Below are 15,979 nucleotides of genomic sequence, written 5' to 3'. Positions count from 1 at the left end.
CACTCTGATGGATACATCGGAGGAAACTTTGGTTCAGTGTCTTACCCAAGGATGCTTCATCGTGCAGACTGGAGGAGTCAGAGAGGGAACCGCTGACCTCAGGCTCAGGAAGTTCAAGGGTAGTACAAGGTGTCATCAAAAAGTTTTGTGGATCTGCCCAATAAAATAAAAAACGTTACCTTATTTAAATATAGCCAGGCAGACAGAGGTCTAAAAGTAGTCCTTTATTCTGACCCTGGATATTTGTGCAATCTATGCTGGATCTCTTCTAGTGTATGAGATGGCACAACAACAACAACAGTCGCCTCAAGGCGCTTTATCTTGTAAGGTAGACCCTACAATAATACATACAGAGGTATGTCTGTGAAGGTTCTCAGTCATCCAGGTCATCGTAGTCAAAGGAGTTTGCAAAGAAAAGCGTCTGGACTTCTTTAAGTTGCTTGAAGACGTTTCACCTCTCATCCGAGAAGCTTCTTCAGTTCTAAGGTCAAATAGCCGAGAGTCCCAGATTTAAACTCAGTGGGAGTATCCCCCAAGGAGGGACAAAGGACCCCTGGTGATCCTCTAATCACATGCGCCAAGGTGTGAAAGCGGGTGTGGGTCCTAATCAGCCAGGGTTTCGGGTGAGCCCATTGTGAAACCTGGCCCCACCTTGTCATGTGAATTCCTGAGGTCAGATGGCCCAGGATGTGAGTGGGCGTTAAGGCGTCTGGGGAGGGAACTCAAAACTGGATTATAGATGGCAGACAGTTGGTGTCGTAAACCACCGCCTCTGTTCAAAGATGGTCGCTCACAGTGGACATAGATGGCCTCTTTCACTCCTCTTTCAAACCATCTGTCCTCTCTGTCCAAAATGTGAACATTGGCATCCTCGAAAGAGTGACCTTTATCCTTAAGATGCAGATGGACTGCTGAGTCTTGTCCTGTGGAGGTGGCTCTTCTATGTTGTGCCATGCGCTTGTGAAGTGGCTGTTTGGTCTCTCCAATGTAGAGGTCTGGGCATTCCTCACTGCACTGTACAGCATACACCACGTTGTTCAGTCTGTGTTTTGGAGTTTTGTCTTTCGGGTGAACCAGTTTGTGTCTGAGTGTGTTGCTGGGTCTGAAGTACACTGGGATGTCGTGCTTGGAGAAAACTCTCCTGAGTTTCTCTGATACACCGGCTACATAGGGGATGACAACGTTGTTGCGTCTGTCTTTCTTATCCTCCCTCGCTGGTGTCTGATCTTCTTTCTGTGCATCTTTGCTGACTTTATGAGCGCCCAGTTCGGATAACCGCATGTTTTCAATGCTTCCTTTACGTGTGTGTGTTCCTTCTTTTTTCCCTCAGGCTTAGAGGGAACAAGTTCTGCCAGTGGTGTAGGGTCCTAATTACTCCAAGTTTGTGTTCCAGAGGGTGATGGGAGTCAAAGAGGAGGTACTGGTCCGTGTGTGTGGGCTTCCGGTAAACTTCAATGTTGAGGTTTCCATTCTCTTCAATGTGCTGGCGCAGTCCAGGAAAGGCAAGCAGTTATCCTTTGTGTCTTCCCTGGTGAACTTGATGTTTTTATCCACAGCGTTAATGTGCGCAGTGAAGGATTCCACTTCTTGTGTCTTGATTTTGACCCAGGTGTCGTCTACATATCTGTACCAGTGGCTGGGTACTCTCCCTTTAAGCGAGCCAAGAGCCTTTCTCTCCACTTCCTCCATGTAAAGGTTGTCTACAATAGGTGACACGGGGGCCCATGGCACAGCCATGTTTTTGTCTGTAGAAGCCTTCGTTGTATTTGAAGTATGTTGTGGTAAGGCAGAGGTCTAACAGTGTGCAAATCTGATCGGGTGTGAAGTTGGTCCTGTCTTCCAAGGAGCTGTCTTCTTGTAGTCGTTCTCTCTGACAGTCTCCACTGCCTCCGTGGTGGGTATGCAAGTGAAGAGAGACTACATCAAAGGACACCATGGTTTCATCTGGATCCAGGGTAAGTTTCTGGACCTTGTCGGTGAAGTCGGTGGAGTTCTTGATGTGGTGTGGGGTGTTCCCCACGAGAGGCGCGAGGATGGTAGCAAGGTGTTTCGCAATGTTATAAGTGGCTGAGTTTATGCTACTGACTATGGGTCTGAGTGGGACCCCTTCCTTGTGGATTTTAGGAAGTCCATAAATGCAGGGTATGGCATCCCTGGATAAAGGCGGTGATATGTGAGGCGGTCAATGATTTTGTCCTTTTCAAGGTCTTGAAGGCAAGCTATAACTTTCTTTTTGTAGCTGCTTGTGGGGTCTCGTTTTAAAGCTTCGTAGGTGTTGTTGTCACTGAGGAGAGTAGTGACTCAGCAGTCCACCTGCATCTTAAGGATAAAGGTCACTCTTTCGAGGATGCCAATGTTCACATTTTGGACAGAGAGGACAGATGGTTTGAAAGAGGAGTGAAAGAGGCCATCTATGTCCACTGTGAGCGACCATCTTTGAACAGAGGCGGTGGTTTACGACACCAACTGTCTGCCATCTATAATCCAGTTTGAGTTCCCTCCCCAGACGCCTTAACGCCCACTCACATCCTGGGCCATCTGACCTCAGGAATTCACATGACAAGGTGGGGCCAGGTTTCACAATGAGCTCCGAAACCCTGGCTGATTAGGTCCCACACCCGCTTTCACACCTTGGCGCATGTGATTAGAGGATCACCAGGGGTCCTTTGTCCCTCCTTGGGGATACTCCCACTGAGTTTAAATCTGGGACTCTCGGCCATTTGACCTTAGAACTGAAGAAGCTTCTCGGATGAGAGGTGAAACGTCTTCAAGCAACTTAAAGAAGTCCAGACGCTTTTCTTTGCAAACTCCTTTGAATACATACAGAGAGAAACCCAACAATCATATGACCCCCTATGAGCAAGCACTTTGGCGACAGTGGGAAGGAAAAACTCCCTTTTAACAGGAAGAAACCTCCTGCAGAACCAGGCTCAGGGAGGGGCGAGGCCATCTGCTGCGACCGGTTGGGGTGAGAGAAGGAAGACAGGATAAAGACATACATACATAATATATAATACATTATATAATCACATAAGGAGCACAGGGCCGACACTGCTGCAGAGTAATTTATGCCTTTATGATGTATGAATTTTGGAAGGTAAATGAGTTAAAGCTTCCAGGTGAAATCGTAGGTTGTTGAGTTTGCTGCAAAGATTAAGTTTTGTCATATAAACAATAAGACGCTGCTGAGATCTTTGGGAGAGACTGGCAAAAGTGTAAAGCATTGATTCTGTGCAATCAAATTGAGCAAAGGGGATTTATATATACAGTGTAAGCAGGCCAGACAGTTTACAGTTATGGTCATAAGTGTCTACGGTCTTAGATATGAGATAACATCCTTTCATCACCTGCTGACACCGTTTCATGCACACTAGTTACACCCTACATCAGGGTCGGCAACCTTTCTGATGATGAGTGCATCTAAAATTTCCTCAGAAGTCAGAGTGCCATATCATTGCATTAGCAATAAATGTAATAACGCTCTATATTAAGAGTTACACACTATATAGAACAACTTTACAGAATTATATTTGTTCGCAGATGTTGGCAGCTATCAGCGAATAGTTATCAGCTATTTTAAAGCAAAAAAAAGACACTTTTTATCCATAACAGCAAATGAACTGTACAACAGAAAATACAAATGCTATTTATGGTCTCCTCACAACAATGATAAGAAAAATAAACTGGGCCAATATGGCATGTTTGTTAATACAGGGATACACATGTTAATATGATCTCTGGTCTCCCACTGAGAGACACAGGTCTCCGAGTGTCCAACATTCAGACGGCTGAGGACACTCATGTGAGAGAAAATCTGCTCACACAGACATGTAGAGCCAAATACTGTCAATAAGGCCTCTGCAATGTTCTGAAGACAGTTAAACTTGTCAGGTAGTGATGTCCAGCAGGTGAAAATGCAGCTCCATGAACACGCACAGCTGTGGATTCCAGCTGCGTTCGTAGTTCTGCAAACTTTGACCCCACAGAGTCGAGATTTTCAGTTCAATCAGCTGCATTTCGATGTCTCATTAACTGGCATTAACTCAGCCGGTTAATGTGAGACAAACCCAGCTGCTCATTAAAGCTTTCTGGTTTGATCAGAAAAGAAAACATTGGTCCCTAAAGTCCCTAAAACGCATTGTGAATTCTGTCTCGAGTCTACGGATGTATCCGTGTATTTCCGTGGTGCTGATGCTGCGCTGAGCGGGCAGCTCCTGAAGCATTTGAAGTGTCGGAATGTGGAAATTTCAACATAGCTTAAAAAAAACTGCCAGCTAGCAACGTCCCTCTCACCGGTAGGCTAAGTTATTTTTAGCCAATTACAAGTTGAATCTGGTAGTTGGGGTTGTTAGCTAAGATACCGTCATGCACAGCTAATGTGTCTATGCGAGCTAATTTGCGATGTGCACCGCTGGCCCGGCCATTTATTTTTTAAAGCACCTTCTCAGATTCATTCACTGCGTGTCGTGTAAGATTCAGATAATTATTTGTTAAAAGCGAGACATTTTAAATGAGAATAAGAAAGTATTTCCTTGTGCCCCCCTTTCCCTGTTAATGCCCTACCTGGCCCCCTGGCAACACTTTGCTAGATCCACCCCTGCACAGTTACCAGCTGTCAGCTACATAGAAAAGGATCCTGGTGTTATTTGTCTCTCAGAAACAGTTCATAACTTCAACTCATTCATGTCACCTAAAACGTAAACCTGTTTCTCCATCACCTGTTCAGCTCTGATGATTCAGTAAGGACATCTCCTGGTTTCATCTGCATGTTTCCCTCTCACCAGATAACCAAACCGATATCATGACCAGCAGCTTTACAGCTGTGGCTCCAGCAAACATCAGCTGATACTAGCAATTAATATTAAATAAATTCTAACAACAGCTGATCAAGCTTAAACGTGCTGCTGTTGTTTAACGCGACATCCGCTGGTTTCCTCTTTCTGGCGCAAAGTGACTTGCGACAGAAAAGCCGATCAGCTGATCATTGATCAGTTTCATGATTGAAGTAGCAACAGGAGAGGGAGGGGAGAGAATGAGAGAAGAAGAAACAGCTGTGCAGCGTAAAGAATAACTCCAGCTTTGTGTCTTTCTTTCATTCTAGCTGAAGTACGGGACAAACTGTGTTCCTTCTCAGCTCAATACGAAACGCGTAATATTGTCTCTGAATGCGGGACGATTCCGTTTTTTACGGGACGGTTGGAAACTCTACTAACTAACTTTATGAATAAAATAAAGTTCACTATCAGTTAACATCATAGGACCCACCCAGCTGTATAGAAACTCCGTCATGCTAGCTAGCGCGCAGTACGAGTTATTGTAACTGACTGTAAAAAGTCAGCACAACGAAAATAAACTCCACCTAAACTTGGTTTATATCTGACCCAGATAGACTGCAGGTCATAACTTCTTACCTGAAGTTCAGTTCACCGCCTCGGGTCTCTGCTCCTCCTGCCTCCCCTTTCCCTCATCCACCTGCTGGCCTCTGTGGAAGCTCCGCCATAGTCACCACCAAACAACTGAGTTATTTTTACACATCAGCCAGCATCTGGCCAATCCACCACCTCTCATTGTTTATACCGATACAAAAAAAAAAAAAGAAGAAATCATCGGCCCATAAAAACAAAAAATCACCATCGGCCATCGGGCAAACGCCCAGTATGCCAGATGGCCAGTCCAGCTATGGTCGTGCCATCAGTTAACCCTTCGCGCGCCAGCTGTGGCACGTGTGCCCAGGGTTGCCGACCCCTGCCCTACCTACATCGTTATGTAAACAAAATAAAACAACAAATATAATCTAATAAAGAAGTTAAGTCTATTTATATACAAAATGAAACACAGCAATGGGGTAGATATCAATCACAAGTGAACAATACACTGAATAGAGTATAAACCAAATCAGGGATACAGGATACTTTTCATCCAGCATGTTCCTGACTTAGGGCACCCTAAGATAGCTGGGATAGGCTCCAGCGCCCCCCGCGACCTTGAAAAGGATACGCGGAAGCGAATGGATGGATGTTCCTGACTTGTTCATGGACTAATGAAAATAATAATAAATAAAACAATCATATGACCCCCTATCAGCAAGCACTTTGGCGAAGGTGGGAAGGAAAAGGGGTCGGGGTGAGAGAAGGAAGACAGGATAAAGACATGCTAATTCAGAGGGCGAGGAAGCCAGCACTTCTTCATCTTGGCCCTCAGTTGATGTTTCTCACTCGAACCGCTGCAGAAAATTGTGGTCATATCTAGAGATGATCCTCCAAATTAAAATTGAGGCCAGTGTACAGTAGAACAAATTACAGTAGTATGTAATTTAAGGTCCGTGGAGAAGCTGCAGAGTGCAGGTGGTCAGAACTGGACTTATGGGCAATAGCCGCACTTTAATCCCTGTGGTCATGTGGGTGACCTTGCATGGGTTGAATGGGAGACCTTGAATCCGGTAAGGCCCATTCGTGGACTGTTTTGATCACACCTCACAGGGTATTTCCACTCGGTTATCTTAATGAACTGCGACACAAGCAAATAAAAATGTTGATATGTAAAAATGAAGCAGAGAGAGACTGAAATTTAAAAGCAGAATGCCTTAAATTTAATTTTAATTGCACATTTTTCTAAGTTTGTATTTTGGTGGGTTGGATTCATTCTCATGCCGGGCTTCCCCGACCTGCCCCCACACGCACATTTGGCTTTGTGGTTTAAGCCAAGCTGTCAGCAGAGCGCTCTCATTTGGGAGAAATATTGAGAACTCATGCAACCCGAATGTTGGCTTTTGTCCATGCCTCAACATTACACTCAACAATCCATCATCCATACAGTGCTCATGAAACTCGGTGACCTTATGACCTCTCCGGTGCACGCCAGTGTCCTGTGCGCCAGACCAGCAGACTGGCCTTTTGTTTCTGCTCATGGCCAACCTCCCAGGGTGCTTTGAGGCAAGGACAAAGCAGCATTAGGTGGACAAAGAGAACCGCGACGAACGGCAGAAACAGTGGGAGAAGGAAACGAGGAACACAAAGCGCCCAGGGCATCGGCAGTAATGACACGACAACAGAGGGGAACATAAAACCTCTGGAAACGATGTGAGAGGGAGAGAAGGAAAGGGTTTGACAGGAAGAAGAAAAGCTGAGGCTGTGACGGTGCATGCGATATTGCATATTTAGGTTTTAGTTGCACGTGTGCTTTCAGCATTAAGAAATCTCCTCAGTCCACTTACATAAACACATTTGTGTAGCTGTGTTGTGATCGGTACAGCCATCCTCCGCTAACACACATACGCACACTTAGCGTCCGTGAACACGCTGCCAAACAGAGAGACGGCTGCCATTGCTCCTATTGGCCCGCTGAGCTAAACGACAGAGGGGCCGGACCCGGCTGGGAGTGTGCATGTGAGCATCAGGGTGGGTGTCTGTTTACCAAACACTCAAAGGCCTCTGCTGTCATAGGTGATCTCTCTCTCGATCTCACTTTGACGCTGAGTCATCCCCGTCACGTTTCTGCGACTGACCGAGGGTGAAAATTGAAGCCAGGATTTTAAAATAATCGTTTGTTGAGGAGGAAGAATGGAGGTAAGATAGTAGTTTTTAACTAACACACAGAGGTCAATATTAAGTATTCTAGTACAAAAGTGACTCATACATCAGATGTCAAAGGCTAAATGTTTGTTTTTAATGTGTGACAATAGAAGCTGTTAATAAATCGTTGCAATGTGTTTAAAGGATTAGATTCAACTTTATTGTCATTACACATGTATAAATACACGGTAATGAAATGCAGTTTGCAGCTAATCAGAAGTGCAATAGCAGCAGATTATATACAGGTAAGGGCAGAATAGAAGGTGGGAACAGTTATGTACAAATAAGTATACAGATGTGTCAATGAGTGGTAAACAGATCTACAGAAGTGGGAGTGTAGACCGTGTCATGTGACTGCTGCTGGACGATGAGTTTATTTTGGCTCTGAGGACGTGAGCAGGGAGTGAAACTGTAGACGCTTGTTTCGTGTTCTGTATGACAGTCTGGATTTCACAGATTGTGTTTCCACTGCTGCAGGACAAAAATGGCTTTGCTGTTGTCTGCAGTCATAAACACTTTGGTCACGCTTCAAATTCTTCGAGGACATTTCTGAGACCGAGCGATCAGAATTACTCTGAGCTTTGTATACAAAATTACACAGAGCGAATGAATCGAGGCTTATTGACGTGTCGCGCTACACTTTAGACACTGATTGTTTGCAGTCAATCAAATTGGGCGTGAACAGGAATGATCTAGGTCAGCTGTGTATATGTGTGGGTGAGGGGGTGTGACCGCAGTGCAGAGTTGGCTCGGTCTTTTAACACTATCGATTTTTATATAGATTTTCCACTTTTTACGACTGAGGGAACCATAGATTTAACACGTATGTCACTGCCCTGAGCGCTGCCAGGGTCACCTCTCATCTCTGTGTGAGCTTCACTTTAACGAGTAGAAACACGGAGCTTCAGAAAACGCTGGGCAATTCAGTTTGACCACCATCTCAATAAAAACAAAAAAATAAAGTAAAAGTTGAACTAAAGAAACACTTTACAGGTAACAATAGAAACCACAGTCAGTTTGTCATCGAGCAGCTCAGCACGAACTGTTTCCCACATAAAGACGACGACCTTACGAGTGTTGACACCTCCAGTATGTATCAATACAGACCATTAAAGTAGCTGCTGGGTTTTTTCCGAGGGTGGCTGCGTAGGTGGAGACCACCCTCACTAACTTCTGATGGCCACCAAATCATTTTATTCCGTAAGCAGAAATCAAGACCGAAATCGAGAGCTTGAGGGGGGTTGCTCCTAACCTCAACCCCCTGAACCCCACACACGGACCGACAGGTGAGCTGTGGCAAATAAGAGACGGGACAAGAACAAACTATTACTCTTTACATGTAACATTCAGCAGCTTAATAGAAGAACGTGTGAAGGACTTTGAGGAGCAGTTTCTTTGTCTGGAGGGTGCGTGACACTCTTTCTGAGCCACGCGTTTCTTCCCAGGAGAGCTCAGGTATACTGTTAACACTGTTCCTGCTACTCACATCCTGCTCATTAAAGCAACACATGAAGAACGTGTTGCAATAACAGAATGATAAAAAATTCTATCATATTTTTAGAAACACTGAAAATATTCAGCTTCTGCAAAAAGTAAATTCTTTGTTGTCCTTGTTTAACCGCAGACTCTCGTGTTTATATCAGATTTAAGCTGCGAGTCGAGCAGCGTTCCCAAATATTTACAAGTCCACAATTTGGAGTTTCACTGTGTATGATTCTGGCCTGCGGTTTACCGCCATCTTTCCTGTAACCAGTGATTAACTCCTTAGTCTTAGTCACATTAAGGTCAAGGAAGTTGTGATCGCACCGTTTGACAAATGCAAGCAAGGCCATCATGTGAGCGAGTGCGTGGAGAGGATATGGCACTGATCACTGACCGGCTCCTGGAGCGAGTCTGTTTTTCTTCTGCCCACATGAAGGAATAATGTTCAACCATTGTGCACAAACGTGTTAAATAGGCAGGTTGACATCCCCTGGTTATGTCAAAGCCAAGGCGTGAAACACCAATCCCTGCTTCCATGCGTCTCCCAGTGCGTAACAGCATGTAACCTGTCTGTGCTCCCATATCTGTCCTCAGGTGATGCAGGTGGTGAGGGAGCAGATCACCAGGACTCTGTCGAGTAAGCCGACCTCCTTGGAGCTCTTCAAGAACAAAGTTAACGCTCTCAACTACAGCGAGATCCTCAAACTGCGGCAGACGGAACGGCTGCACCAGGAAGAGACTCTGGCTCCACCCGTACTGTGAGCATCAGCAGGTTTACGTGCTGCGTACCGGTCTGTGTTAAAGGAGTTGCCATGTGCACCAACTGTCTTATAGTGTGTATAAACGGATGTTTGTCTATCTGTAGGCAGAAGCCAGGTCTACTGGTCTACTGGTTATAGATGAGTGGTGTTGTACAGTCATGTTCGAATGGGCACAGATGGTAAATCCATCTGTGCATTTTCTTCTCCTACTCTGGACTGCAGTGACCCGAGGCCCACCGCGGTGTGATAAATGGATAGGTTGTTTAAAAGCTACCAGCATTCATTGGATCAGATGATCGCCCACTGGTTCCCAGATTGACTTGTTGCCTTTTACAGTTTAAGTCATTTACTTTCTGCACGTCGGGGAAATGTCGAGGTCTGGAGTTCACGCTGTCCGTACTGATTCAGTCATGCAAAGATCAGATTTGTAACAGAATAGAAGCTTGTTTTGAAATAAACTAGCTAACATTAAAAAGCTGATGGACACTTATCAGGTTCAGTGTGTTAGTGATCCACACACAGTTTGGCTGAGCGTCCCGTGTGTTGACCCCACATTCTGGAAACGATTCAATAAAAATGGAGTTTGTGGTTTGTTAAACTGTCCGATCAGCTGTTCTGCTGACAACTCCAAATAGTTTCCACCCTTATGGAACAACCAGCAGGTCATACTGGTGTTTATTATGTAGCTGTTTGTAACTAAACACTCAGTGTAACAGAGTTCTGCTGCTTGATTTTTGATTGGATTTGAATTTCCTGTGGAAAAAAGTAAATGTCACCTGGGCAATAATGACGATTTATGTCTTAGAACAACGAGAAAAGTGCTTGTGACTTTTTTTAAAAACAATTTTATAGCTCTTGGCTTCTTTTCTTTCCAGTGAACTCAAAGAGCGGCTGAAGCCAGAGCTGCTGGAATTGATCCGGCAGCAGAGACTCAACAGGCTGTGTCAGGGCACGATGTTCAGGAAGATCAGCAGCCGACGCAGACAGGGTGAGAGGCGAGCGCTCACAGGCTCACGTGCAGCAAACGGCAGACTGAGCGTGTCAGGCTAACCCGCGTCTTTGTCTCCTCAGATAAACTGTGGTACTGTCGCTTGTCACCCAATCACAAAATGCTTCACTACGGCGATGTGGAGGAAGACACGGAAAATCCACCGATAGAAACACTGCAGGAGAAGAGTGAGTTCAGTTTTTCTACACCAAACAGATGAACAGAACACATGAACAAACGGCGGTAACTCATGCAGCAAAACAGCCGTTTAGTTTCAGTCAGACTCTAAATGTTAAAGAGGAATGTGCAATCGTCTCAGTGCTTGCAAAACCTGCAGGGATACGAAGGCTTTCTGCTCTGGTGTCGTTTTTTTCTGGTCTCCCTGAATGTTTACAGCATTAGCACAGAGCCATATTCATGCTTAGGTTTATCCATTTAAATTAAATTGTGAGAAATTGTCATGTCTGGAATTCCAGTTTATTATGCTCATTAATAAATCTTAATAATCATCAAGCATGCCCAGCAAACCCTGATACAAAGTGCAGAACAGTGCAGGTGTGTTGAACATGAGCCGCTCCTCAGGCTGATCAGTTCAGTTTTATTTATACAGCACACAACAACAGTCGCCTCAAAGTGCTTTATATTGTAAGGTAGACCCTTACAATATAATACATACAGAGAAAAACCCAACAATCTTTTTTGGTGACAGTGGGAAGGAAAAACTCCCTTTTAACAGGAAGAAACCTCCGACTCAGGGAGCAGCGACCGGTTGGCACTGACAACCCTTTATTATTCACAATAGGAAGAGGAACTAATATGGCTCCTACATGTAGTTTTTATTGAGATTATTTTTAATTGTCTGAAGTATTTTAACCATATCTGTGTTTTGATGCTTCCTCTTCAGTTCCAGTCGCAGATATCAAAGGCTTGCTGACGGGTAAAGATTGTCCTCACATGAAGGAGAACAAAGGCAAACAGAATAAGGTCAGCTGCTTCACCTGCTTGTTAGTACCATGGTGATTACCTCCCGCTGTAGGTGGTGTGGACAGCCAAGGGAGAAATGTGGAGAGAAACTAAACATGACTTGAGTATAGAAAGGAAATAAGATGCAGGTCCATCTATCCATCCATCGATGGGCACAGAAGCCTGGACCTCCCTTCCTCTAGGGTATCTGGGGTCACGCTGAGGTGTTCCCAGGCCAGGTGAGAGATGTGGTCTCTCCAGCGTGAAATCCTCACCCAACCACACTGGGATGTCTCTGATGCTCTCAAGCTTTTTTCTATTTAACAATAATTCTTGTTACTGGTAATGATTGATAATAAGTGTGCGGCAGAGTGGACGGGGTGAATGTCTCACTGAGCTTTCTCTGTAGGAGGTCCTCGATCTGGCATTCAGCATCACGTACGACGTAGAGGAGTACAGCCTGAACTTCATCGCCCCGTCCAGAACCGACGTGAGTCTAAACGCTGCTCTACGTTACCTCCTTCAGTTTCTTTGTCATATACAGTGAAGAAACAAAATCTAACCGGGTTCCACTACGTCTTCAGTTCTGCCTGTGGACGGACGGACTGAGCGTGCTCCTCGGCCGGGAGATGAGCAGCGAATCGATGCGGAGCGAACTGGAGATCCTCCTGTCTATGGAGATTAAGCTCCGCCTCCTAGATCTGGAGAACGTTCCCATACCCGACAACGCTCCGGTCGTTCCCAAACCTCCGAGCAACTTCAACTTCTGCTACGACTTCAGCCAGACGGAACAATGAGCGCGCACGTGTGAATGTGTAAATATGTGTATGTGTGAAATGAGACGTTTGTGTGGGCTGCGGTCTGAGCTGTGCCTGCACGTGCTTTTCATCTTAATCACAGATTTATAACTTTGACGCTTGAGTTTTCTTATGGATTTTTAAAACATCCAAGTGAAACGAGGAACAGAAGCAGGAAAAAGGTTGAGACTCGATCAGTGTTTGCATTTGAGTGAATCGCAGTGTGATGCACGTCTGTTCCTCCCTGCACTGAAACCTGCACACAGGTACTGAGGAAAATGTAATTATCTACTTTTTAATATAACCACTCAAGTAATGGTACTTTACACTTGTTTTACAATCATTTTATATTTTTGCATTATCTAAATGTGTGTGAGGAATACTCGCGTGGAAAGGCTGTGCTTTTTGTTCCTGGTATCATTCTGTTGCTTTTTTTGAAAGAGGGCATTAACTAGAACAACGTGCTTTCTTACAACACGGTACGTCATTTATTCTCCAGCACATCACAGACATACAGCAGGTGTGCAGTGTTTCACAGTATGTCGCTTCATGCACCTGCAGGCACTCGTCTTCATATGGATTTCAGCAGCTCAGTGACTGCGGAGCAGAGATGCATTAAATGATTTTTAATCTTTGTTGCAAACGTGCACATGTCCCTCTGTCACAATCACACGGTACCACATGCATTGGATGATTTTTGTCTTTTTGGATCAAATTTCATTGTAACTTTAAAACTGATGCTTTTTGCCCATGGCTTGTTTTATAATGTGACTCAGAGCGTTACACTCGCCGAGCACTCAGTGGCGCCACCTGGAGGAGCTACTGAGAACTGACAGCTTTCATTTTATTCTTTTCTGTAAGGGGATTGATTTCATTTCAGCACAGCTGTCCTCCACACTGACCTCTGGGATAATGTGCACGTTGAATCATGTGGTTTGATTTAATTCACATGAATAAAAATTTTTTTGATTTATACAGCAAAAAAAAACAAACTTTGGTTTATTTATAAAAGACACACCTTTGGTCCATGATGAGTACTCCCTCTGTCTCAGTGCTATAACAGCGTACACAGTGGGCTGGAGTGGAAATGAAACTTGCTAGTTTTGACATGATGCTCCCTTTCCAAGAACATCTGACACTCTATCATATTTCAAATCAACTCTGGCAGTTTTTTGAAAAGCAATTGGTAATTAAAACCCTGATTTGCTTTATTTTAATCTAAACGATAAGGATGGAGAAACATTTTCACTCCACAGCTCTTTCCTGCTTTAGCAGCATCCAAGTGTCCCATCCTACATCCTGCTTTTAACAACATCACTGAGCAAACAAGCAAAGACTGTCAGCATTAGAAACATAGGAAATGGAGTGTCGTTGGCATCAGTAGTCTACAACAATCTCTATAATCAACAACTGATGTTCTACGTCTGTGACAGCAGTATTTCATTTAAAAGCACCTCAAAGAATTTAAATATAAAGAACCAGTTCTCTTGTTCTTTAAACAGTAAATACATATTAAATATTGACTATTTTCTTCTTCCTGTGGTGCTCGTGTGTTGCACTTTGATGAAATCTTTAAAAATAACATTTGGTCCAAACTGCCTCGGCCTGGTTTGTAAAGGTGATTCCTACTCCACACAAAGGAGCAAATATTTACTCAACAGATGACATAATTAGGTCCTGCTGTAAACTTGCAAGTCTTTTTTTCCTCTCTTGTACAAAATATTGACATGTGCAAAAAGCTCAGCTGAGAGCAGACTTTGGTCCCAGCAGCCTCTCAGGATCTTCAGTCAGCCTGTCAGAGGGTTAGGCTAAGATCAGCCCCACCTATGAATTTGTAGTGGAGATTCTCCAGGAAGGGCAGCCGTGTCTGGAGGAGGTCCACTGCTGCTGCGGAGATGTTGTTGCACCTGGAGATGTCGAGCGTCCTCAGACGTTTGCAGTGCTGCACCAGGAGGAGCAGGGATCTGCAGGGTTTAGAGTGCAAACAGCGTAAGAATTCGATGACTTTTCGATGAGCTGCTGCTACTTGCGAGGCGTGTGTGCTAATCACCTATCGGTGATGTTATTACAGCAGGAGAGGTAGAGATGTTGCAGTCTGGGGAGGTAGGGCGCAGCCTGCGCCACGCCGCGGTCACTGATACCTGGGCAGTGGCTGAGCGCGAGACTAGTGAGACTGCGGCAGTGGCGGGCCGTCGACACTAAGCTGTCGTCGGTGATCTCCGGCAGCATGGAGAGAGACAGATGGTGGAGATCTGGGAAACGCATCACCTGAGAGAGGAGAACAGAACTTTTCAAATATTTTGCATTCCGCTCCAAACAAACGTTCCGCTGCCCGTCCTTACCTGAGTGATGCTGCTGTCCGTGAGTTTGGAGCAGGCAGAGAGGTCCAGTTCCTGCAGCCTGCTGAGAGCTAAAAGAGAAGCTCCAGCCTGCACTCTGAACTGCTCCAGGTCATTCGGAGTCACTAGCTTGGGTCGCTCCTCGAAAGGCAAGCAAGGAGGCTTAAAGAAGCCCATGTTGCCAAAAGTCCGGGTGAACCTGGGCCCCTTGTCTCCCTGTTAGAGCAAATTATTATAAGAACAACCACACGTGCTTAGCGCAGAACAAAAACACAAAGCCGTGATTCTCACCGTCTCCTCGTCAGGCTCACATTTGGCTCTTTGCACCATTCCCAGCAGACCCCAGTCTGTCACTTCTTTACACCAGCCGAGCCGCAGCACCACCAGCTTCTGCAGGTAGGTGGCGACGGCGCACACAGACAGGTCAGTCACATTACTGCAGGAAGTCAGGTCAAGCTCGCAGAGAGTGTCCCCAAGCAGCTGGGCGAGAAAGAAAACTGTAGGATCCTAAAAGAAAGGCAGGAAGCTAAGATTTTTCCATCCGTTTTAAACCAAATGAAGCGCGGCGACACGGACAATGACCGACCCTGATGTAGGTGCAGCTCCTGAGGTTGAGCGTCTCTAGCTGCCGTCTGGCAGCATCGGATCCCTTTAAGCCTTTCACCATCTCCGTTCCATTGATGTGCAGACACTCGGACAGGTCCAGAGACCGCAGGGAGGGCAACAACAGCAGGTCAGACAGGCCTGTTGGTAACACAATATTAATCACAGGGAGGCAGTGTGATGAGCTGCGAGCGTCAAACTAATAACCGAGCATAATAAACTTACTTGCGGTTCTATTCAAATAGAAAAATTCTGATTAATTTGTTTGTTTTACCCTTAAAGCTGCTGCTTTTAGTTTGTTCCATCATCATGATTACGATCACTCCAAAGATGATATTAAATATAAAAATGATCACACTGGGTGACAATTTTAGTTAAAAACACAAGAACATGCATGGGGGGGAACCTTTTTCTGTGATCCTCCAGTCCCGCGACAATGAGAGGTGCGTCAGTGACTTCAGACCTCGCGCTATGG

General features: G+C 45.2%; 2 protein-coding genes across 3 annotated transcripts in view; one reads left to right on the top strand and one right to left on the bottom strand.

Moving 5' to 3' along the window:
- elmo3 (engulfment and cell motility 3) overlaps window positions 1–13,621 on the top strand; it is a 26,481-nt gene extending 12,860 nt beyond the window's left edge. For both annotated transcript variants that reach the window (XM_031747549.2, XM_031747548.2), the window contains exons 16-21: window positions 9,648–9,811; window positions 10,690–10,802; window positions 10,886–10,990; window positions 11,707–11,786; window positions 12,175–12,255; window positions 12,350–13,621. In XM_031747549.2, the coding sequence (XP_031603409.1) occupies window positions 9,648–9,811; window positions 10,690–10,802; window positions 10,886–10,990; window positions 11,707–11,786; window positions 12,175–12,255; window positions 12,350–12,562 (756 nt within the window). In that variant the 3' untranslated portion in view covers window positions 12,563–13,621. The remainder of the gene's footprint in view (window positions 1–9,647; window positions 9,812–10,689; window positions 10,803–10,885; window positions 10,991–11,706; window positions 11,787–12,174; window positions 12,256–12,349) is intronic.
- Window positions 13,428–15,979, bottom strand: part of LOC116326343 (F-box/LRR-repeat protein 20-like) — a 2,913-nt gene continuing 361 nt past the window's right edge. Inside the window, exons 2-7 of the mRNA XM_039614674.1 lie at window positions 15,911–15,979; window positions 15,488–15,645; window positions 15,193–15,408; window positions 14,905–15,117; window positions 14,613–14,830; window positions 13,428–14,526 (exon numbers count right to left, since the gene is read on the bottom strand). The exon at window positions 15,911–15,979 is cut by the window's right edge and continues 148 nt beyond it. Of these exons, the coding sequence (XP_039470608.1) occupies window positions 14,358–14,526; window positions 14,613–14,830; window positions 14,905–15,117; window positions 15,193–15,408; window positions 15,488–15,645; window positions 15,911–15,979 (1,043 nt within the window). The 3' untranslated portion in view covers window positions 13,428–14,357. The remainder of the gene's footprint in view (window positions 14,527–14,612; window positions 14,831–14,904; window positions 15,118–15,192; window positions 15,409–15,487; window positions 15,646–15,910) is intronic.

Source organism: Oreochromis aureus, linkage group 7 (genome assembly GCF_013358895.1).
Source record: "Oreochromis aureus strain Israel breed Guangdong linkage group 7, ZZ_aureus, whole genome shotgun sequence".
Taxonomy (NCBI): Eukaryota; Metazoa; Chordata; class Actinopteri; order Cichliformes; family Cichlidae; genus Oreochromis; species Oreochromis aureus.
Note: the sequence above shows the minus strand (reverse complement) of the source record. Positions and strands in the feature narration are given on the sequence as shown.